Below are 24,105 nucleotides of genomic sequence, written 5' to 3'. Positions count from 1 at the left end.
TCCATGGTCTTACCTAGACAGAAAGCTGTCCTGGGAATAGTGAGACTCCACACTGAGTATTTTATTAATTTCCAACCTCCTGGACTGGAGAATGTCCTCTCTGGCCAGACTGACGGGCTCCTCATTCTCCTCACTGGACAATGTTTGTGTTCGAGAGATCTGTTTGGTTTTATAATATTCAGTAATGCACTCCTGGGAGGCTTCTTTTCCCTGCAGGGATAAAAGTTTATTGGTAAAATAAAGTGCTGTGCCAGGTTACATGTGAGATCATACGTGTGCATCCTGAGATGGTTAGGAAGAATAATCATTACTTAAAGGTGCAGTCTAAGCACCATGACAACCTTACATGATTGCAAAGTGTCACCGGCATACCACTCCCAATACAGACAGTGACGTAACACTGCGGCGATGGGTAACAATATAACAGATATATGACTGCCCTTGCACAGACACACCTTCTTTGATGTGTTGGTTTCATCCAACTTAGGTGCGTGGTGTAAAGTGGGATGGACCTGGGATAGGTTTCTCTGCAGTGCTATCGTGTCTAGATTTATCTGGAGCGTTACCTTGTCTAGATTTATCTGGAGAGTTACCATGTCTAGATTTCTCTGGAGAGTTACCCTGTCTAGATTTAACTGGAGAGTTACCTTGTCTAGATTTCTCTGAAGAGTTACCTTGTCTAGAATTCTCTGAAGAGTTACCTTGTCTAGATTTCTCTAGAGAGTTACCATGTCTAGATTTCTTTGGAGAGCTACCCTGTCTAGATTTAACTGGAGAGTTACCTTTTCTAGATTTATCTGGAGAGTTACCATGTCTAGATTTCTCTGCAGTGCTATCGTGTCTAGATTTATCTGGAGCGTTACCTTGTCTAGATTTATCTGGAGAGTTACCCTGTCTAGATTTCTCTGGAGAGTTACCCTGTCTAGATTTAACTGGAGAGTTACCTTGTCTAGATTTCTCTGAAGAGTTACCTTGTCTAGAATTCTCTGAAGAGTTACCTTGTCTAGATTTCTCTAGAGAGTTACCATGTCTAGATTTCTTTGGAGAGCTACCCTGTCTAGATTTAACTGGAGAGTTACCTTTTCTAGATTTATCTGGAGAGTTACCGTGTCTAGATTTCTCTACAGTGTTATCGTGTCTAGATTTATCTGGAGAGTTACCCTGTCTAGATTTATCTGGAGAGTTACCTTATCTACATTTATCTGGAGAGTTACCATGTCTAGATTTATCTGGAGAGTTACCGTGTCTAGAATTCTCGGCAGTGTTACCTTGTCTAGAATTCTCTGAAAAGTTACCTTGTCTAGATTTCTCTTACCTTGTCTAGATTTATCTGGAGAGTTACCTTGTCTAGAATTCTCTGAAGAGTTACCTTGTCTTGATTTCTCCGGAGAGTTACCTTGTCTTGATTTCTCTGGAGAGTTACCATGTCTAGATTTATCTGGAGAGTTACCTTGTCTAGAATTCTCTGGAGAGTTACCATGTCTAGATTTCTCTGGAGAGTTACCTTGTCTAGAATTCTCTGGAGAGTTACCTTGTCAAGATTTCTTTGGAGCATACATCGTTCCATTCTTAAGACCGTTGCGATATCCACACTGTTTTTGCAGAAAGAGTTTAGTGTTTCTATGGTGTCATCGGCGAGAGCTTGTATGAAGACCCAGGAAAACTTGACTATGTTGATGATCCTCTGAATACTATTTTCTGTCACATGAAAAACATTCAAAGATATCGTTAGGTTACTCTGACAAAGCTTAACTGGAACATGGTAAAATGACACGTCTTAATTATCTACCTGGACCTTCAGCATTATCCTCTTTGCTTCCTGTCAGAGTTTGATCACGTGTAGAGTCATCATGTCCCACTTGGGTTTTAAAGAAAAAACAAACAAAAAAAACAGTAAATGAAACCTTTATCCAGCTGCACCAAGTTTTCCTATTACAGGTTAAACATCTTGCAGATAATGTACAAATAATTCTACAAAATGTTATATTATCTCTAAAGTGTTAAAATTTACAAAGCTTGAGTAAAAAGTTTCACCAAGAATAAAAATCCCGGCACTGTCTCCCTTTAGTCGGGTATAAAGCCCATAGTGCCATTTTTATGAAGACCATACTACATAGCTTAGAATTTCAATTACTACGTTACTAGCATGGATCTAAACGTTACTTGCCACTGCAAGTTTGGAGGGTCCATGGCACACTTACCATGGATGACCACCTACAGGCCAGGGCTACATTTCACCAGTCTAATGGCGAGTTGAAATTTAGAGCACTGTCACACTGGATTAAATGCCAAAACGACCCATCAATGTTTTTGTACCTCCATACCTTTGTAAAGGATGTATAAGGTTTGACAAAGGAACTACGGTCCTACAATGTTGCCAGGTCCTCTTGTTGTGGCTTGGTTTAATAAAACTCATCACTAAACATGGAGTGCACAGAGACTTTGTTTCTTAATTTATGTTGGTTCGGGGTATCTCCAGCAACAGGACAATCACGTGAGTGCCTTTATTACACTGATAACCCTTAAAGGACCACTCATCTCCCATAAAACAGTTCGGCTTACTTTATTTTTGTGACGAGACCAATCTCGCCACATTACATTGGAGGAGCCTGGTTGCCCGCCTGTTGCCTCTGGACTATGGCCCCATGTTTAAAAGTCGTCCTTTCACCTGCAGAAAAGGCTTGTTCGTGCCTTTCTGCCCGGTGGTCGGTAGATTCAATCTACCAACCTAACGCACGAATGACTGGGCCACCTGGGAGCTGGAGTGCGTCGGCAATTTACCTCCCAGAAGCTGTGGTTAACCGCAGACACCTCTCTATTCTATCCGTATGCAGGGTGGTCGTCGTTCGTATGCCGACCACGAGGCGGCGGCCATTTTAAACACGCGAAAGACGAGCGGTGTTCAGCGAGGATTCTATGGAACTATAAACGGACACTCTATCTACCGAACACCGCTGAAACTACCGATCGTCCTTCGTTTTCGTCGAGGCATACGAGCACCGGTCCGTTCGGGAGTTTGGAACGTACGCATGGACTTAGCCCAGATAGCCATCCCATGGAGTCAATCGTATACCGAAAGACATGTGAAAGACTTTGACTCCATGGCGATTGAACTGTGCGCATTGGATCTGAGCGCTATTCGGTAGAAATATGCACTCAGATCCAGGCTATCTGGAGATACGTTGCACGAAGCACATGCATTCGGTATTTGTATAATTATATATTTTTATGTGTTTTTACAGTTGGATTTAAAATGGCGATTTGCCTCTATCCCTGGAGATAATTAGATTCCTTCCCAATTATCTCCAGGATAGAGAGGAGGGATTTATGCATGTAAAGGGGAGTGCTTAAACCTGAGCCACTGCGATTGGCTACTGTCCAATATATGTCTAAGTCTTCCATCTGGTCCCCTAGGGGAGTGTCCACCAGGTGGGAGACCTGCATAAATACCGCGCAGGTAACCCTCATTAAACAGATTCCTGTTTTACCCTCAAGACGGAGCTTGGTCTCGTGTTTGGGGGGATTGCTACTTGGAAGGATTTATTTTGTCTGTTTTAGCCGTGAAAGGAATTCGGAGTTTACCGCGTTCCCTTACACTCGGTTCAGGAGTTTGGTGGTCGGCCGTGCAGACCCTGCATTTCTGGAAAGGGGGATTATCGTCTAAACAGCGGTTTCATCTATTTAAGCGGTGAGTGTCTTAACAATTCTAATTAACTCTTGCAGGTTTGAAGCAAACACTTACCTGCACCAACTCAAGCCAGCATACAGCTAGGGAATTCTTAAAGTTTATTGTTCCCTGCCTTAACATTTAGAGAAAACAAAGGATGCTAAAATACAACGCAGGGCTTTCCACCCTTAAAATATATAACTGAAAAAGAAAGCAATATGTGGAACAGTAACTTTGAAGACGCAACTTTTATTATAAACTTCATAAATGTGTGTGCAAACTCAGTGTTGATAATTAGTCGTCACCTACTGAACTAATACAGAAAAAATCCTAGTTTCAATGAGTTAGTTAAAACTTCATATACATTAAAGTAGCTGTAGTAATAACCAAATTCCCTTTTCCAAATATAATCTGGTAGTCTAGGAAAAAAAACTGATTGTGGGTACTGAGAAATCCCATTGCTATTTGAGTAGTTACTCAGGATCTCAGTGTCTACAACAAAAAAACAATTAAGGAGAAATGAAAGACAAAATAGTCACCAAATAAATATATATAAAATAATAGCGCCAGTACTGTATAATGCGATTAACATATAGCAAACCCAATAAAATATAAACTAATAGCCTAAACTGGAATTGTAGTACTTCTTTAAGGTCAGCAGAGGCCAGTAGAGAACCCGACCCAAAATAATGTTTTGTAAGGTTTTTACTATACTGCACTCATATGGTCAATAGGGGGCACTATTAATCCCATATACCATATAAACAGCTCAGTCAATCTCAGTAGAAATAAATGTAGAGAGAAAAAAAGAAAGTGGGAAAAGACAAAAAAATAGAATAAAGCAATCCCCTTAAAATGTAATCTAGACTAAAGGAATGTAAATGCAATCACTGAGCCTGTACACCAACTATATTGAGTCCTGCAGTGCTGTTATAGCGGTTCTCTAACAATCCCTAATTTGCAGAGAGAATAAATACTGTATGCCCTGCTTATTTGGCAGCCATGTGGCACTAGAGAGTTGGTGTACCGAAAATTGGAAAATAAAAATAATTAAATCAAATAGGGGGAATGGCTACTAAGTCATAATATATTTATGAAATTTAATTGAATTAGAAAGAAAAGATCATCAGAGCCCTCGACGCACGTTTCACCCACTGTGCCAGGACCAGGGGTGCCTTTACAAACACCTATACCATTCCAGAGCTCACTAATCACTACAAACCTTCCACTTGCAATCTGTCGCCCTCCTTGCGACTCTGCTCTCGGAAGGTATTCTCATCATTTTTTCGTAGTTTCAGAGCAGATTTGGAGCTTATAGTCCACGCTTCATAAGCCAGCTGGAGAAAGAAGAACAACACCGGGTTATAGTAGAAGGGAACCGGCATGACCTCAGCCCAAAGCAGGAAATAATAAAAATATATATTGAAATTGTAGTGCATTTAATTTACGCCAGCTCACTTTCAGTAACATGAATCCCTGCGTAAAAGCCAAAATACAAAGCTAGATCAAGGAAGTCGCTCTTCAACTGTCCATTAAATGATCACAATTAAAAAGTCATGTTTAAACTTGCTTCCTTAATCACACAGGGACATCGCAAGTGAGCAGAATTCATTAAATCACAACGTCGGTCATATGCGGCGTTACCTGCTTTGTAACCAGACATCCTTAAAAGAGTAATCCCTTAATCTAAAATGGGCACTGCACATGCTCTGGAGCAAGAATTCTATCACCCTCAGCCAGCCTCTGCATTAGGCTTGTGCTAAATCAATGATATTTCCTTAACCCTAATCAGAGATACTGGGTTTGGGGGGGTTACCCTAAACGAAGGAATCCCTAAAACCTACAAACCACGCACGTACGTAACTCCCAGTAACGGAGTTTATTGGCAGTCGTGCTATTATTACTGCATTATTTTCATGCAAGTTAGAGGACATACTCTATGGCAAAAAGATGTTCCCTATATATTGTAAGAAATAACTATCCACGTTTAACGGTAAAATCACGAAGATGATGACACCTGGAACGCGGTTTTCTTCTTCGGAGGCTCTTCCTCCCTCTTCTCCTCACGAGTCTCCTCCTCTTCATCCTCACTGTCTGTGTCAAACAGGCTGTAGCTCCCGCTGCGGACCACTGCAAACACACACGATACATTGTTACTTATATTACAAAAATCATGAATTCAATATTTTTTCCCCCATAACAAATTCATCTTAAAAAAACAGTCAGGGTGGGGAGTTGTTGTTTTTTAAAAAAAAATTTATTAAGTGGTCACAATCTAGGAAACTCCTGGCCACAGGACCACAAGACCACAATTAGGAGCTGAGAGTGCCACGAGGAGGATACCATTATACACCATCTATATACCCCTCTCATGGGTTTTATCCAATGAGGAAGTGCTAGACTGCTTGTAGTTGAGACTTGCAGGGGTCATTTATTTTTTTTAATAAATCTGTATTTAGAGTAGATAAAAAAAACAAACAAAATCTCAGTTAATAAATGACATGCAATAAGACAATTTGCCCATTATATATAATAGATGTTATACGCACCAATTAAAAGATAATAAATATAACCAGACATATAATTCAGTACAAAATAGGGATAAAGCCACAGAAAAATGTCACCGAAAAAATGGTTAAACAAAATAAGAGGCCCAAACCACTTCGAACACTAGTTATAATCTTCATGTGAGAAAGCAAAAGTAGGAAAAATAAAGAAGAAAAGAAAAGGAACAAATAAAAAGAGAGAAAAATGTGATGAGAAGAGGCGGGGGAGGGGGGGGGTTAAGAGGGGGAGGGGGAGATCCGAGGGGTCATGATTTATTTAAGTTTATTTTACTTTGACGTTTTCGGAAGCAAAATTTAATTTACATCTGAGCTCACAGCGTAAGGAATCTGAATATATTGCAATAAAAGAGATGAAAAGAAAATCACATGAAATTCCCAAGTGGTCTTCTGATAAGAGTCTAATCCGAAGACCATTTGAGGATTTCATGTGATGTTCTTTCTAATCATACGACGCATGGGGCTAAACTGCCCCATCAGAAAAACCTATCAATGTGAAACTCAGGGGAGGAAAGTCTTACTTACTTGATGTGTGGGTAACCCACGGCTGATACCATTTTTTCTTCCCATCTTTATCTTTTTTATCACCATCATCTGGAAGGAAGATGCCGGGAGTTATTAAAAACTCCTGGAACTGAGTTTATAACTTAATCTCCATATACCATCAATGTCCTCCCATTCTATCTGTATATAAAGTTACCTCCATATACCATCAATGTCCTGCCATTCTGTCTGTATATAAAGTTACCTCCATATACCATCAATATCCTGCCATTCTATCTGTATATAAAGTTACCTCCATATACCATCAATATCCTGCCATTCTATCTGTATATAAAGTTACCTCCATATACCATCAATGTCCTGCCATTCTATCTGTATATAAAGTTACCTCCATATACCATCAATGTCCTGCCATTCTGTCTGTATATAAAGTTACCTCCATATACCATCAATGTCCTGCCATTCTGTCTGTATATAAAGTTACCTCCATATACCATCAATATCCTGCCATTCTATCTGTATATAAAGTTACCTCCATATACCATCAATATCCTGCCATTCTATCTGTATATAAAGTTACCTCCATATACCATCAATGTCCTGCCATTCTATCTGTATATAAAGTTACCTCCATATACCATCAATGTCCTGCCATTCTATCTGTATATAAAGTTACCTCCATATACCCGACTGCCAAATCCATCTCATGTAAGAAACGACCGTGATGCATCTGTCTAGTTACCTTTATCCTTTATGGCCAATTCCGAGGTGCCTTCCCCAGTATTCTCTTCACTACTTTTGGTGCCTTCTTTTGGTGCCTTCTGTTTTAATTTAATCTGCTCCATCCTGTCAATCAGACACATTGGGCAACATTCTCAGCTCCCGTGGTCTTTAATCAATTACTTCCACATTTTACATTGCTAGTTACATTGACCTTTTACTACCACATACCCCGTGGCCAATTGCCTTCACATTCCCAGATCCAGTGACCTTTTTCTGCCACATTCCCAGATCCCATTACAGATTACTGCCACATTCCCAGATCCCATGACAGATTATTGTCACAATCCCAGGTCCCGTGTCAGATTACTGCCACATTCCCAGATCCCATGACAGATTACTGCCACATTCCCAGATCCCATGACAGATTATTGTCACAATCCCAGGTCCCATTACAGATTACTGTCACAATCCCAGATCCCGTGTCAGATTACTGCCACATTCCCAGTTCCCATGACAGATTACTGCCACATTCCCAGTTCCCATTACAGATTACTGCCAAATTCCCAGATCCCATGATAGATTACTGCCACATTCCCAGATCCCATGACAGATTACTGTCACATTCCCGGATCCAGTGACCCTTTCCTGCCAAATTCCCAGATCCCATGTCAGATCACTGCCACATTCCCAGATCCCATGACAGATTACTGCCAAATTCCCAGATCCCATGATAGATTACTGCCACATTCCCAGGTCCCATGACAGATTACTGCCACATTCCCAGATCCCATGTCAGATTACTGTCACATTCCCAGATCTCATGACAGATTACTGTCACAATCCCAGATCCCATGACAGATTACTGCCACATTCCGAGATCCCATGACAGATTACTGTCACATTCCCAGATCCCATGACAGATTACTGCCACATTCCCAGATCCCATGACAGATTACTGCCACATTCCCAGATCCCATGACAGCTTACTGCCACATTCCCAGATCCCATGACAGATTACTGTCACATTCCCAGATCCCATGACAGATTACTGTCACAATCCCAGATCCCCATGACAGATTACTGCCACATTCCCAGATCCCATGACAGATTACTGCCACATTCCCAGATCCCATGACAGATTACTGTCACATTCCCAGATCCCATGACAGATTACTGTCACATTCCCAGATCCCATGACAGATTACTGTCACATTCCCAGATCCCATGATAGATTACTGCCACATTCCCAGATCCCATGACAGATTACTGTCACATTCCCAGATCCCATGATAGATTACTGCCACATTCCCAGATCCCATGACAGCTTACTGCCACATTCCCAGATCCCATGACAGATTACTGTCACATTCCCAGATCCCATGACAGATTACTGTCACATTCCCAGATCCCATGACAGATTACTGCCACATTCCCAGATCCCATGACAGATTACTGCCACATTCCCAGATCCCATGTCAGATTACTGCCACATTCCCAGATCCCATGACAGATTACTGCCACATTCCCAGTTCCCATTACAGATTACTGCCAAATTCCCAGATCCCATGACAGCTTACTGCCACATTCCCAGATCCCATGACAGCTTACTGCCACATTCCCAGATCCCATGTCAGATTACTGTCACATTCCCAGGTCCCATGTCAGATTACTGTCACATTCCGAGGTCCCATGTGAGATTATTGCCATTTTGTATTTATTTGACAGTGGTCATTATTTAAATGTGCCTCGAGCTCTGTTCTGGCAGCATTAACATGTGACATTGATTTGTTACATGGGATAAATTACATCTGAAACTGAATAACTCTTACATCACATTCAATAACAATGGACACATATTGATAGCATGTTCACTTACTGTTTCTTCATGGCCTGGGCACATTTCTGCTCTTCTTCTAGACGGGCAGCCACCACCTTTTTGATTTTCTCTTCGAACAGCTCGGCTCCCCTGTAGGATTGACAGAACAACAACTGCCTTAACACTGAATACTTAATTAATATTATATATAGAGCGCCAACATATTCTGCGGTGCAGTACAGGGACTAGCGAGGCACTGAATGATATAGCAATAAGCAAGTCGTTCTATGAACCCTACCTGGAAGCCAGGAGTTTAGACGCCTTCAAATCAGCCACCATGTAGAGGAAGTAATAGCTGGTGAAGATGCGGCGTTGGATGAGAAGGAAAGTGAAGCAGATGGCGTCCCACACAATCCCTGCCTCATTCTTCGGCAGCTCGCAGTCTTCCTCGGAAGGAATAGCTGTGCAGAGAGAACACTTTTAATCTGTAAATCTCCTCAAATGAATCCAAGCACATAAATAAAATAAAACTGAGGCACAGACTGATCCCCTGTGATTAAAACTGAGACACAGACTGATCCCCTGTGATTAAAACTGAGGCACAGACTGATCCCCTGTGATTAAAACTGAGGCACAGACTGATCCCCTGTGATTAAAGCTGAGGCACAGACTGATCCCCTGTGATTAAAACTGAGGCACAGACTGATCCCCTGTGATTAAAACTGAGGCACAGACTGATCCCCTGTGATTAAAACTGAGGAACAGACTGATCCCCTGTGATTAAAACTGAGGCACAGACTGATCCCCTGTGATTAAAGCTGAGGCACAGACTGATCCCCTGTGATTAAAACTGAGGCACAGACTGATCCCCTGTGATTAAAACTGAGGCACAGACTGATCCCCTGTGATTAAAACTGAGGCACAGACTGATCCCCTGTGATTAAAACTGAGGCACAGACTGATCCCCCGTGATTAAAACTGAGGCACAGACTGATCCCCTGTGATTAAAACTGAGGCACAGACTGATCCCCTGTGATTAAAACTGAGGCGCAGACTGATCCCCTGTGAACAAAACTGAGGCGCAGACTGATCCCCTGTGATTAAAACTGAGGCACAGACTGATCCCCTGTGATTAAAACTGAGGCACAGACTGATCCCCTGTGATTAAAGCTGAGGCACAGACTGATCCCCCGTGATTAAAACTGAGGCACAGACTGATCCCCTGTGATTAAAACTGAGGCACAGACTGATCCCCTGTGATTAAAACTGAGGCGCAGACTGATCCCCTGTGATTAAAACTGAGGCACAGACTGATCCCCTGTGAACAAAACTGAGGCGCAGACTGATCCCCTGTGATTAAAACTGAGGCACAGACTGATCCCCTGTGATTAAAACTGAGGCACAGACTGATCCCCTGTGATTAAAACTGAGGCACAGACTGATCGCCTAGGATTAAAACTGAGGCACAGACTGATCGCCTGTGATTAAAACTGAGGCACAGACTGATCCCCTGTGATTAAAGCTGAGGCACAGACTGATCGCCTGTGATTAAAACTGAGGCACAGACTGATCCCCTGTGATTAAAGCTGAGGCACAAACTGATCCCCTGTGATTAAAACTGAGGTACAGACTGATCCCCTGTGATTAAAGCTGAGGCACAGACTGATCCCCTGTGATTAAAACTGAGGCACAGACTGATCCCCTGTGATTAAAACTGAGGCACAGACTGATCCCCTGTGATTAAAACTGAGGCACAGACTGATCCCCTGTGATTAAAACTGAGGCACAGACTGATCCCCTGTGATTAAAACTGAGACACAGACTGATCCCCTGTGATTAAAACTGAGGTACAGACTGATCCCCTGTGATTAAAGCTGAGGCACAGACTGATCCCCTGTGATTAAAACTGAGACACAGACTGATCCCCTGTGATTAAAACTGAGGTACAGACTGATCCCCTGTGATTAAAGCTGAGGCACAGACTGATCCCCTGTGATTAAAGCTGAGGCACAGACTGATCCCCTGTGATTAAAGCTGAGGCACAGACTGATCCCCTGTGATTAAAGCTGAGACACAGACTGATCCCCTGTGATTAAAACTGAGACACAGACTGATCCCCCGTGATTAAAACTGAGGCACAGACTGATCGCCTAGGATTAAAACTGAGGCACAGACTGATCGCCTGTGATTAAAACTGAGGCACAAACTGATCCCCTGTGATTAAAACTGAGGTACAGACTGATCCCCTGTGATTAAAGCTGAGGCACAGACTGATCCCCTGTGATTAAAACTGAGGCACAGACTGATCCCCTGTGATTAAAACTGAGGCACAGACTGATCCCCTGTGATTAAAACTGAGGCACAGACTGATCCCCTGTGATTAAAACTGAGGCACAGACTGATCCCCTGTGATTAAAACTGAGACACAGACTGATCCCCTGTGATTAAAACTGAGGTACAGACTGATCCCCTGTGATTAAAGCTGAGGCACAGACTGATCCCCTGTGATTAAAACTGAGACACAGACTGATCCCCTGTGATTAAAACTGAGGTACAGACTGATCCCCTGTGATTAAAGCTGAGGCACAGACTGATCCCCTGTGATTAAAGCTGAGGCACAAACTGATCCCCTGTGATTAAAGCTGAGGCACAGACTGATCCCCTGTGATTAAAGCTGAGACACAGACTGATCCCCTGTGATTAAAACTGAGACACAGACTGATCCCCTGTGATTAAAACTGAGACACAGACTGATCCCCTGTGATTAAAACTGAGGCACAGACTGATCCCCTGTGATTAAAGCTGAGGCACAGACTGATCCCCTGTGATTAAAACTGAGGCACAGACTGATCCCCTGTGATTAAAGCTGAGGCACAGACTGATCCCCTGTGATTAAAGCTGAGACACAGACTGATCCCCTGTGATTAAAACTGAGACACAGACTGATCCCCTGTGATTAAAACTGAGACACAGACTGATCCCCTGTGATTAAAACTGAGGCACAGACTGATCCCCTGTGATTAAAGCTGAGGCACAGACTGATCCCCTGTGATTAAAACTGAGGCACAGACTGATCCCCTGTGATTAAAGCTGAGGCACAGACTGATCCCCTGTGATTAAAGCTGAGGCACAGACTGATCCCCTGTGATTAAAGCTGAGGCACAAACTGATCCCCTGTGATTAAAACTGAGGCACAGACTGATCCCCTGTGATTAAAACTGAGGCACAGACTGATCCCCTGTGATTAAAAATGAGGCACAGACTGATCCCCTGTGATTAAAACTGAGGTACAGACTGATCCACTGTGATTAAAACTGAGGTACAGACTGATCCCCTGTGATTAAAACTGAGGCACAGACTGATCCCCTGTGATTAAAACTGAGACACAGACTGATCCCCTGTGATTAAAACTGAGGCACAGACTGATCCACTGTGATTAAAACTGAGGTACAGACTGATCCCCTGTGATTAAAACTGAGACACAGACTGATCCCCTGTGATTAAAACTGAGGCACAGACTGATCCCCTGTGATTAAAACTGAGACACAGACTGATCCCCAGTGATTAAAACTGAGGTACAGACTGATCCACTGTGATTAAAACTGAGGTACAGACTGATCCCCTGTGATTAAAACTGAGGCACAGACTGATCCCCTGTGATTAAAACTGAGGCACAGACTGATCCCCTGTGATTAAAACTGAGGCACAGACTGATCCCCTGTGATTAAAACTGAGGCACAGACTGATCCCCTGTGATTAAAGCTGAGGCACAGACTGATCCCCTGTGATTAAAGCTGAGGCACAGACTGATCCCCTGTGATTAAAGCTGAGGCACAGACTGATCCCCTGTGATTAAAACTGAGGCGCAGACTGATCCCTTGTGATTAAAACTGAGGCACAGACTGATCCCCTGTGATTAAAACTGAGGCACAGACTGATCCCCTGTGATTAAAACTGAGGCACAGACTGATCCCCTGTGATTAAAACTGAGACACAGACTGATCCCCTGTGATTAAAACTGAGGTACAGACTGATCCCCTGTGATTAAAGCTGAGGCACAGACTGATCCCCTGTGATTAAAACTGAGACACAGACTGATCCCCTGTGATTAAAACTGAGGTACAGACTGATCCCCTGTGATTAAAACTGAGACACAGACTGACCCCCTGTGATTAAAACTGAGACACAGACTGATCCCCTGTGATTAAAAGTGAGGCACAGACTGATCCCTCGTGATTAAAACTGAGACGCAGACTGATCCCCTGTGATTAAAGCTGAGGTACAGACTGATCCCCTGTGATTAAAGCTGAGGCACAGACTGATCCCCTGTGAACAAAACTGAGGCGCAGACTGATCCCCTGTGATTAAAACTGAGGCACAGACTGATCCCCTGTGATTAAAACTGAGGCACAGACTGATCCCCTGTGATTAAAACTGAGACACAGACTGATCCCCTGTGATTAAAACTGAGGTACAGACTGATCCCCTGTGATTAAAGCTGAGGCACAGACTGATCCCCTGTGATTAAAACTGAGACACAGACTGATCCCCTGTGATTAAAACTGAGGTACAGACTGATCCCCTGTGATTAAAGCTGAGGCACAGACTGATCCCCTGTGATTAAAGCTGAGGCACAGACTGATCCCCTGTGATTAAAACTGAGGCACAGACTGATCCCCTGTGATTAAAACTGAGGCACAGACTGATCCCCTGTGATTAAAACTGAGGCACAGACTGATCCCCTGTGATTAAAACTGAGACACAGACTGATCCCCTGTGATTAAAACTGAGGTACAGACTGATCCCCTGTGATTAAAGCTGAGGCACAGACTGATCCCCTGTGATTAAAACTGAGACACAGACTGATCCCCTGTGATTAAAACTGAGGTACAGACTGATCCCCTGTGATTAAAGCTGAGGCACAGACTGATCCCCTGTGATTAAAGCTGAGGCACAGACTGATCCCCTGTGATTAAAGCTGAGGCACAGACTGATCCCCTGTGATTAAAGCTGAGACACAGACTGATCCCCTGTGATTAAAACTGAGACACAGACTGATCCCCTGTGATTAAAACTGAGACACAGACTGATCCCCTGTGATTAAAACTGAGATACAGACTGATCCCCTGTGATTAAAACTGAGGCACAGACTGATCCCCTGTGATTAAAGCTGAGGCACAGACTGATCCCCTGTGATTAAAGCTGAGGTACAGACTGATCCCCTGTGATTAAAACTGAGGTACAGACTGATCCCCTGTGATTAAAACTGAGGTACAGACTGATCCCCTGTGATTAAAACTGAGACACAGACTGACCCCCTGTGATTAAAACTGAGACACAGACTGATCCCCTGTGATTAAAAGTGAGGCACAGACTGATCCCTCGTGATTAAAACTGAGACGCAGACTGATCCCCTGTGATTAAAGCTGAGACACAGACTGATCCCCTGTGATTAAAACTGAGACACAGACTGATCCCCCGTGATTAAAACTGAGGCACAGACTGATCGCCTAGGATTAAAACTGAGGCACAGACTGATCGCCTGTGATTAAAACTGAGGCACAGACTGATCCCCTGTGATTAAAGCTGAGGCACAGACTGATCGCCTGTGATTAAAACTGAGGCACAGACTGATCCCCTGTGATTAAAGCTGAGGCACAAACTGATCCCCTGTGATTAAAACTGAGGTACAGACTGATCCCCTGTGATTAAAGCTGAGGCACAGACTGATCCCCTGTGATTAAAACTGAGGCACAGACTGATCCCCTGTGATTAAAACTGAGGCACAGACTGATCCCCTGTGATTAAAACTGAGGCACAGACTGATCCCCTGTGATTAAAACTGAGGCACAGACTGATCCCCTGTGATTAAAACTGAGACACAGACTGATCCCCTGTGATTAAAACTGAGGTACAGACTGATCCCCTGTGATTAAAGCTGAGGCACAGACTGATCCCCTGTGATTAAAACTGAGACACAGACTGATCCCCTGTGATTAAAACTGAGGTACAGACTGATCCCCTGTGATTAAAGCTGAGGCACAGACTGATCCCCTGTGATTAAAGCTGAGGCACAGACTGATCCCCTGTGATTAAAGCTGAGGCACAGACTGATCCCCTGTGATTAAAGCTGAGACACAGACTGATCCCCTGTGATTAAAACTGAGACACAGACTGATCCCCTGTGATTAAAACTGAGACACAGACTGATCCCCTGTGATTAAAACTGAGGCACAGACTGATCCCCTGTGATTAAAGCTGAGGCACAGACTGATCCCCTGTGATTAAAACTGAGGCACAGACTGATCCCCTGTGATTAAAGCTGAGGCACAGACTGATCCCCTGTGATTAAAGCTGAGGCACAGACTGATCCCCTGTGATTAAAGCTGAGGCACAAACTGATCCCCTGTGATTAAAACTGAGGCACAGACTGATCCCCTGTGATTAAAACTGAGGCACAGACTGATCCCCTGTGATTAAAAATGAGGCACAGACTGATCCCCTGTGATTAAAACTGAGGTACAGACTGATCCACTGTGATTAAAACTGAGGTGCAGACTGATCCCCTGTGATTAAAACTGAGGCACAGACTGATCCCCTGTGATTAAAACTGAGACACAGACTGATCCCCTGTGATTAAAACTGAGGCACAGACTGATCCACTGTGATTAAAACTGAGGTACAGACTGATCCCCTGTGATTAAAACTGAGACACAGACTGATCCCCTGTGATTAAAACTGAGGCACAGACTGATCCCCTGTGATTAAAACTGAGACACAGACTGATCCCCAGTGATTAAAACTGAGGTACAGACTGATCCACTGTGATTAAAACTGAGGTACAGACTGATCCCCTGTGATTAAAACTGAGGCACAGACTGATCCCCTGTGATTAAAACTGAGGCACAGACTGATCCCCTGTGATTAAAACTGAGGCACAGACTGATCCCCTGTGATTAAAACTGAGGCACAGACTGATCCCCTGTGATTAAAGCTGAGGCACAGACTGATCCCCTGTGATTAAAGCTGAGGCACAGACTGATCCCCTGTGATTAAAGCTGAGGCACAGACTGATCCCCTGTGATTAAAACTGAGGCGCAGACTGATCCCCTGTGATTAAAACTGAGGCACAGACTGATCCCCTGTGATTAAAACTGAGGCACAGACTGATCCCCTGTGATTAAAACTGAGGCACAGACTGATCCCCTGTGATTAAAACTGAGACACAGACTGATCCCCTGTGATTAAAACTGAGGTACAGACTGATCCCCTGTGATTAAAGCTGAGGCACAGACTGATCCCCTGTGATTAAAACTGAGACACAGACTGATCCCCTGTGATTAAAACTGAGGTACAGACTGATCCCCTGTGATTAAAACTGAGACACAGACTGTGATTAAAACTGAGACACAGACTGATCCCCTGTGATTAAAAGTGAGGCACAGACTGATCCCTCGTGATTAAAACTGAGACGCAGACTGATCCCCTGTGATTAAAGCTGAGGTACAGACTGATCCCCTGTGATTAAAGCTGAGGCACAGACTGATCCCCTGTGAACAAAACTGAGGCGCAGACTGATCCCCTGTGATTAAAACTGAGGCACAGACTGATCCCCTGTGATTAAAACTGAGGCACAGACTGATCCCCTGTGATTAAAACTGAGACACAGACTGATCCCCTGTGATTAAAACTGAGGTACAGACTGATCCCCTGTGATTAAAGCTGAGGCACAGACTGATCCCCTGTGATTAAAACTGAGACACAGACTGATCCCCTGTGATTAAAACTGAGGTACAGACTGATCCCCTGTGATTAAAGCTGAGGCACAGACTGATCCCCTGTGATTAAAGCTGAGGCACAGACTGATCCCCTGTGATTAAAACTGAGGCACAGACTGATCCCCTGTGATTAAAACTGAGGCACAGACTGATCCCCTGTGATTAAAACTGAGGCACAGACTGATCCCCTGTGATTAAAACTGAGACACAGACTGATCCCCTGTGATTAAAACTGAGGTACAGACTGATCCCCTGTGATTAAAGCTGAGGCACAGACTGATCCCCTGTGATTAAAACTGAGACACAGACTGATCCCCTGTGATTAAAGCTGAGGCACAGACTGATCCCCTGTGATTAAAGCTGAGGCACAGACTGATCCCCTGTGATTAAAGCTGAGGCACAGACTGATCCCCTGTGATTAAAGCTGAGACACAGACTGATCCCCTGTGATTAAAACTGAGACACAGACTGATCCCCTGTGATTAAAACTGAGACACAGACTGATCCCCTGTGATTAAAACTGAGACACAGACTGATCCCCTGTGATTAAAACTGAGGCACAGACTGATCCCCTGTGATTAAAGCTGAGGCACAGACTGATCCCCTGTGATTAAAGCTGAGGCACAGACTGATCCCCTGTGATTAAAGCTGAGGCACAGACTGATCCCCTGTGATTAAAGCTGAGGCACAGACTGATCCCCTGTGATTAAAGCTGAGGCACAAACTGATCCCCTGTGATTAAAACTGAGGCACAGACTGATCCCCTGTGATTAAAACTGAGGCACAGACTGATCCCCTGTGATTAAAAATGAGGCACAGACTGATCCCCTGTGATTAAAACTGAGGTACAGACTGATCCCCTGTGATTAAAGCTCAGACACAGACTGATCCCCTGTGATTAAAGCTGAGGTACAGACTGATCCCCTGTGATTAAAACTGAGGTACAGACTGATCCCCTGTGATTAAAACTGAGGTACAGACTGATCCCCTGTGATTAAAACTGAGACACAGACTGACCCCCTGTGATTAAAACTGAGACACAGACTGATCCCCTGTGATTAAAAGTGAGGCACAGACTGATCCCTCGTGATTAAAACTGAGACGCAGACTGATCCCCTGTGATTAAAGCTGAGGTACAGACTGATCCCCTGTGATTAAAGCTGAGGCACAGACTGATCCCCTGTGAACAAAACTGAGGCGCAGACTGATCCCCTGTGATTAAAACTGAGGCACAGACTGATCCCCTGTGATTAAAACTGAGGCACAGACTGATCCCCTGTGATTAAAACTGAGACACAGACTGATCCCCTGTGATTAAAACTGAGGTACAGACTGATCCCCTGTGATTAAAGCTGAGGCACAGACTGATCCCCTGTGATTAAAACTGAGACACAGACTGAGGTACAGACTGATCCCCTGTGATTAAAGCTGAGGCACAGACTGATCCCCTGTGATTAAAGCTGAGGCACAGACTGATCCCCTGTGATTAAAACTGAGGCACAGACTGATCCCCTGTGATTAAAACTGAGGCACAGACTGATCCCCTGTGATTAAAACTGAGGCACAGACTGATCCCCTGTGATTAAAACTGAGACACAGACTGATCCCCTGTGATTAAAACTGAGGTACAGACTGATCCCCTGTGATTAAAGCTGAGGCACAGACTGATCCCCTGTGATTAAAACTGAGACACAGACTGATCCCCTGTGATTAAAACTGAGGTACAGACTGATCCCCTGTGATTAAAGCTGAGGCACAGACTGATCCCCTGTGATTAAAGCTGAGGCACAGACTGATCCCCTGTGATTAAAGCTGAGGCACAGACTGATCCCCTGTGATTAAAGCTGAGACACAGACTGATCCCCTGTGATTAAAACTGAGACACAGACTGATCCCCTGTGATTAAAACTGAGACACAGACTGATCCCCTGTGATTAAAACTGAGACACAGACTGATCCCCTGTGATTAAAACTGAGGCACAGACTGATCCCCTGTGATTAAAGCTGAGGCACAGACTGATCCCCTGTGATTAAAGCTGAGGCACAGACTGATCCCCTGTGATTAAAGCTGAGGCACAGACTGATCCCCTGTGATTAAAGCTGAGGCACAGACTGATCCCCTGTGATTAAAGCTGAGGCACAAACTGATCCCCTGTGATTAAAACTGAGGCACAGACTGATCCCCTGTGATTAAAACTGAGGCACAGACTGATCCCCTGTGATTAAAAATGAGGCACAGACTGATCCCCTGTGATTAAAACTGAGGTACAGACTGATCCCCTGTGATTAAAGCTCAGACACAGACTGATCCCCTGTGATTAAAGCTGAGGTACAGACTGATCCCCTGTGATTAAAACTGAGGTACAGACTGATCCCCTGTGATTAAAACTGAGGCACAGACTGATCCCCTGTGATTAAAACTGAGACACAGACTGATCCCCTGTGATTAAAACTGAGGCACAGACTGATCCACTGTGATTAAAACTGAGGTACAGACTGATCCCCTGTGATTAAAACTGAGGCACAGACTGATCCCCTGTGATTAAAACTGAGGCACAGACTGATCCCCTGTGATTAAAACTGAGACACAGACTGATCCCCTGTGATTAAAACTGAGGTACAGACTGATCCCCTGTGATTAAAGCTGAGGCACAGACTGATCCCCTGTGATTAAAACTGAGACACAGACTGAGGTACAGACTGATCCCCTGTGATTAAAGCTGAGGCACAGACTGATCCCCTGTGATTAAAGCTGAGGCACAGACTGATCCCCTGTGATTAAAACTGAGGCACAGACTGATCCCCTGTGATTAAAACTGAGGCACAGACTGATCCCCTGTGATTAAAACTGAGGCACAGACTGATCCCCTGTGATTAAAACTGAGACACAGACTGATCCCCTGTGATTAAAACTGAGGTACAGACTGATCCCCTGTGATTAAAGCTGAGGCACAGACTGATCCCCTGTGATTAAAACTGAGACACAGACTGATCCCCTGTGATTAAAACTGAGGTACAGACTGATCCCCTGTGATTAAAGCTGAGGCACAGACTGATCCCCTGTGATTAAAGCTGAGGCACAGACTGATCCCCTGTGATTAAAGCTGAGGCACAGACTGATCCCCTGTGATTAAAGCTGAGACACAGACTGATCCCCTGTGATTAAAACTGAGACACAGACTGATCCCCTGTGATTAAAACTGAGACACAGACTGATCCCCTGTGATTAAAACTGAGACACAGACTGATCCCCTGTGATTAAAACTGAGGCACAGACTGATCCCCTGTGATTAAAGCTGAGGCACAGACTGATCCCCTGTGATTAAAGCTGAGGCACAGACTGATCCCCTGTGATTAAAGCTGAGGCACAGACTGATCCCCTGTGATTAAAGCTGAGGCACAGACTGATCCCCTGTGATTAAAGCTGAGGCACAAACTGATCCCCTGTGATTAAAACTGAGGCACAGACTGATCCCCTGTGATTAAAACTGAGGCACAGACTGATCCCCTGTGATTAAAAATGAGGCACAGACTGATCCCCTGTGATTAAAACTGAGGTACAGACTGATCCCCTGTGATTAAAGCTCAGACACAGACTGATCCCCTGTGATTAAAGCTGAGGTACAGACTGATCCCCTGTGATTAAAACTGAGGTACAGACTGATCCCCTGTGATTAAAACTGAGGCACAGACTGATCCCCTGTGATTAAAACTGAGACACAGACTGATCCCCTGTGATTAAAACTGAGGCACAGACTGATCCACTGTGATTAAAACTGAGGTACAGACTGATCCCCTGTGATTAAAACTGAGACACAGACTGATCCCCTGTGATTAAAACTGAGGCACAGACTGATCCCCTGTGATTAAAACTGAGACACAGACTGATCCCCAGTGATTAAAACTGAGGCACAGACTGATCCCCAGTGATTAAAACTGAGGTACAGACTGATCCACTGTGATTAAAACTGAGGTACAGACTGATCCCCTGTGATTAAAACTGAGGCACAGACTGATCCCCTGTGATTAAAACTGAGGCACAGACTGATCCCCTGTGATTAAAGCTGAGGCACAGACTGATCCCCTGTGATTAAAACTGAGGTACAGACTGATCCCCTGTGATTAAAACTGAGGCACAGACTGATCCCCTGTGATTAAAACTGAGGCACAGACTGATCCCCTGTGATTAAAACTGAGGCACAGACTGATCCCCTGTGATTAAAGCTGAGGCACAGATTGATCCCCTGTGATTAAAGCTGAGGCACAGACTGATCCCCTGTGATTAAAACTGAGGCACAGACTGATCCCCTGTGATTAAAGCTGAGGCACAGACTGATCCCCTGTGATTAAAACTGAGGCGCAGACTGATCCCCAGTGATTAAAAGTGAGGCACAGACTGATCCCTCGTGATTAAAACTGAGACGCAGACTGATCCCCTGTGATTAAAGCTGAGGTACAGACTGATCCCCTGTGATTAAAGCTGAGGCACAGACTGATCCCCTGTGAACAAAACTGAGGCACAGACTGATCCCCTGTGATTAAAACTGAGGCACAGACTGATCCCCTGTGATTAAAACTGAGGCACAGACTGATCCCCTGTGATTAAAACTGAGGCACAGACTGATCCCCTGTGATTAAAACTGAGACACAGACTGATCCCCTGTGATTAAAACTGAGGCACAGACTGATCCCTTGTGATTAAAACTGAGGCACAGACTGATCCCCTGTGATTAAAACTGAGACACAGACTGATCCCCTGTGATTAAAACTGAGGCACAGACTGATCCCCTGTGATTAAAGCTAAGGCACAGACTGATCCCCTGTGATTAAAACTGAGGCACAGACTGATCCCCTGTGATTAAAGCTGAGGCACAGACTGATCCCCTGTGATTAAAACTGAGGCGCAGACTGATCCCCAGTGATTAAAAGTGAGGCACAGACTGATCCCTCGTGATTAAAACTGAGACGCAGACTGATCCCCTGTGATTAAAGCTGAGGTACAGACTGATCCCCTGTGATTAAAGCTGAGGCACAGACTGATCCCCTGTGAACAAAACTGAGGCACAGACTGATCCCCTGTGATTAAAACTGAGGCACAGACTGATCCCCTGTGATTAAAACTGAGGCACAGACTGATCCCCTGTGATTAAAACTGAGGCACAGACTGATCCCCTGTGATTAAAACTGAGACACAGACTGATCCCCTGTGATTAAAACTGAGGCACAGACTGATCCCTTGTGATTAAAACTGAGGCACAGACTGATCCCCTGTGATTAAAACTGAGGCACAGACTGATCCCCTGTGATTAAAGCTGAGGCACAGACTGATCCCCTGTGATTAAAACTGAGGCACAGACTGATCCCCTGTGATTAAAACTGAGGCACAGACTGATCCCTTGTGATTAAAACTGAGGCACAGACTGATCCCCTGTGATTAAAACTGAGACACAGACTGATCCCCTGTGATTAAAACTGAGACACAGACTGATCCCCTGTGATTAAAACTGAGGCACAGACTGATCCCTTGTGATTAAAACTGATGCACAGACTGATCCCCTGTGATTAAAACTGAGGCACAGACTGATCCCCTGTGATTAAAACTGAGGCACAGACTGATCCCCCATGATCACATAAGGAAGCCCGGAGAGGCAGTGAATGCAGAGTCTGGTACTTACTCAGATCATATCCCTTTATTGTACAGAACATGCTGAAAGTCTGGATGAGCCAGCAGTTATTCTTCATTAGTTTATCCAGATAAGCACACGACCCAATCTGCAAATTAAATCAGGAACGAGCGTTTGGCAACCACTTTCCAAGATTATAAACCTTGCTCTAACAAAAACTTTTTAATACATTTCACATAGTGTATGACCTAAGTATGTTAGGTTTGTGAATGTCGTGAGACAACCAGAGCATTCTGCATTATATATTATAAAAGCAGTACGTGTGTGCTTACCGATAGAATGTTTTTCATGGTTATTACGAAGGAAGTGTAAGCAATGAGATAATCCCACAACTTCAGCAAATGGCGGACAGGTTTCAGGAGAAGACTGCCGCCAAACAGCATGAAGTGGAAGCAAGCCATCAGGTATCCCATGCACAGAATATTAATTCGAGTTGTCCCCGTGATGAAGATCAGAGACAAAACAAACCAAAAGTGGAAACTGAACGCAACTACCTTGGCCATGTCCAAGTAAGATCTACGAGTGAGATGGAGGAAAGGAAATGAGGTTAAACAGCTGGAGAGGGATCACTTGGCAGCTTGGCTATTCCAGTCTGTACTCACCGGCAGTGGATGAAGTTTGGTACTGGGCTGTACTGACTCAGATCCCCTGGATCCAGGTCTCTGCTGATCTCTATATTATCCCCTGCTACCATCCTGACACACGTCAAGTTCTCATCCTCGAACACCTGCCACTGCAGAGAGGCCGAAAGCAGCAGCAGGAAGTCATCTGCGAGAAAATGTGTGCCACTTACTAACATCATCGTACTACGAGCACTCCACATTATTCACTCACACAGCAACTGCCTGACACAAGGTAAGTAATGGTAGGAAACAGGCTGCAACATGTATAGAGCAATCCTGTGTAACAGAACCTCCTGTGAAATAAATGGAGCATGTAAACTCGGGGCCCCTGACAGATACCTGCACTACTGTGAAATAGATAGAGAAAGTGACCTGGGGCCCCTGAGCAGTCAGTGCAATCCCATGAAATAGATAGAGAAAATGAACTTAGGGCCCCTGACCAATCAGTACAATCCCATGAAATAGATGGAGAAAGTGATCTCAGGGCCCCTGACCAATCAGTGCAATCCCATGAAATGGATAGAGAAAGTGAACTCAGGGCCCCTGACCAATCAGTGCAATCCCATGAAATAGATGGAGAAAGTGACCTGGGGCCCCTGAGCAGTCAGTGCAATCCCATGAAATAGATAGAGAAAATGAACTCAGGGCCCCTGACCAATCAGTGCAATCCCATGAAATAGATGGAGAAAGTGAACTCAGGGCCCTGACCAATCAGTGCAATCCCATGAAATAGATAGAGAAAGTGA

The 24,105-nt window shown here is 44.3% G+C and overlaps 1 protein-coding gene across 1 annotated transcript in view; it reads right to left on the bottom strand.

Moving 5' to 3' along the window:
- The window catches only part of LOC134566217 (piezo-type mechanosensitive ion channel component 2-like), a 60,906-nt gene that overhangs the window by 14,737 nt on the left and 22,064 nt on the right, over nt 1–24,105 (bottom strand). Inside the window, exons 21-32 of the mRNA XM_063425925.1 lie at nt 23,339–23,504; nt 23,009–23,252; nt 22,728–22,824; nt 9,573–9,735; nt 9,335–9,424; nt 7,478–7,581; nt 6,757–6,825; nt 5,685–5,797; nt 4,890–5,004; nt 1,790–1,858; nt 1,532–1,698; nt 14–210 (exon numbers count right to left, since the gene is read on the bottom strand). Of these exons, the coding sequence (XP_063281995.1) occupies nt 14–210; nt 1,532–1,698; nt 1,790–1,858; nt 4,890–5,004; nt 5,685–5,797; nt 6,757–6,825; nt 7,478–7,581; nt 9,335–9,424; nt 9,573–9,735; nt 22,728–22,824; nt 23,009–23,252; nt 23,339–23,504 (1,594 nt within the window). The remainder of the gene's footprint in view (nt 1–13; nt 211–1,531; nt 1,699–1,789; nt 1,859–4,889; nt 5,005–5,684; nt 5,798–6,756; nt 6,826–7,477; nt 7,582–9,334; nt 9,425–9,572; nt 9,736–22,727; nt 22,825–23,008; nt 23,253–23,338; nt 23,505–24,105) is intronic.

The sequence above is a fragment of the Pelobates fuscus genome, chromosome 6 (assembly GCF_036172605.1).
Source record: "Pelobates fuscus isolate aPelFus1 chromosome 6, aPelFus1.pri, whole genome shotgun sequence".
Taxonomy (NCBI): Eukaryota; Metazoa; Chordata; class Amphibia; order Anura; family Pelobatidae; genus Pelobates; species Pelobates fuscus.
This window is presented reverse-complemented; position numbering and strand designations above follow the sequence as displayed.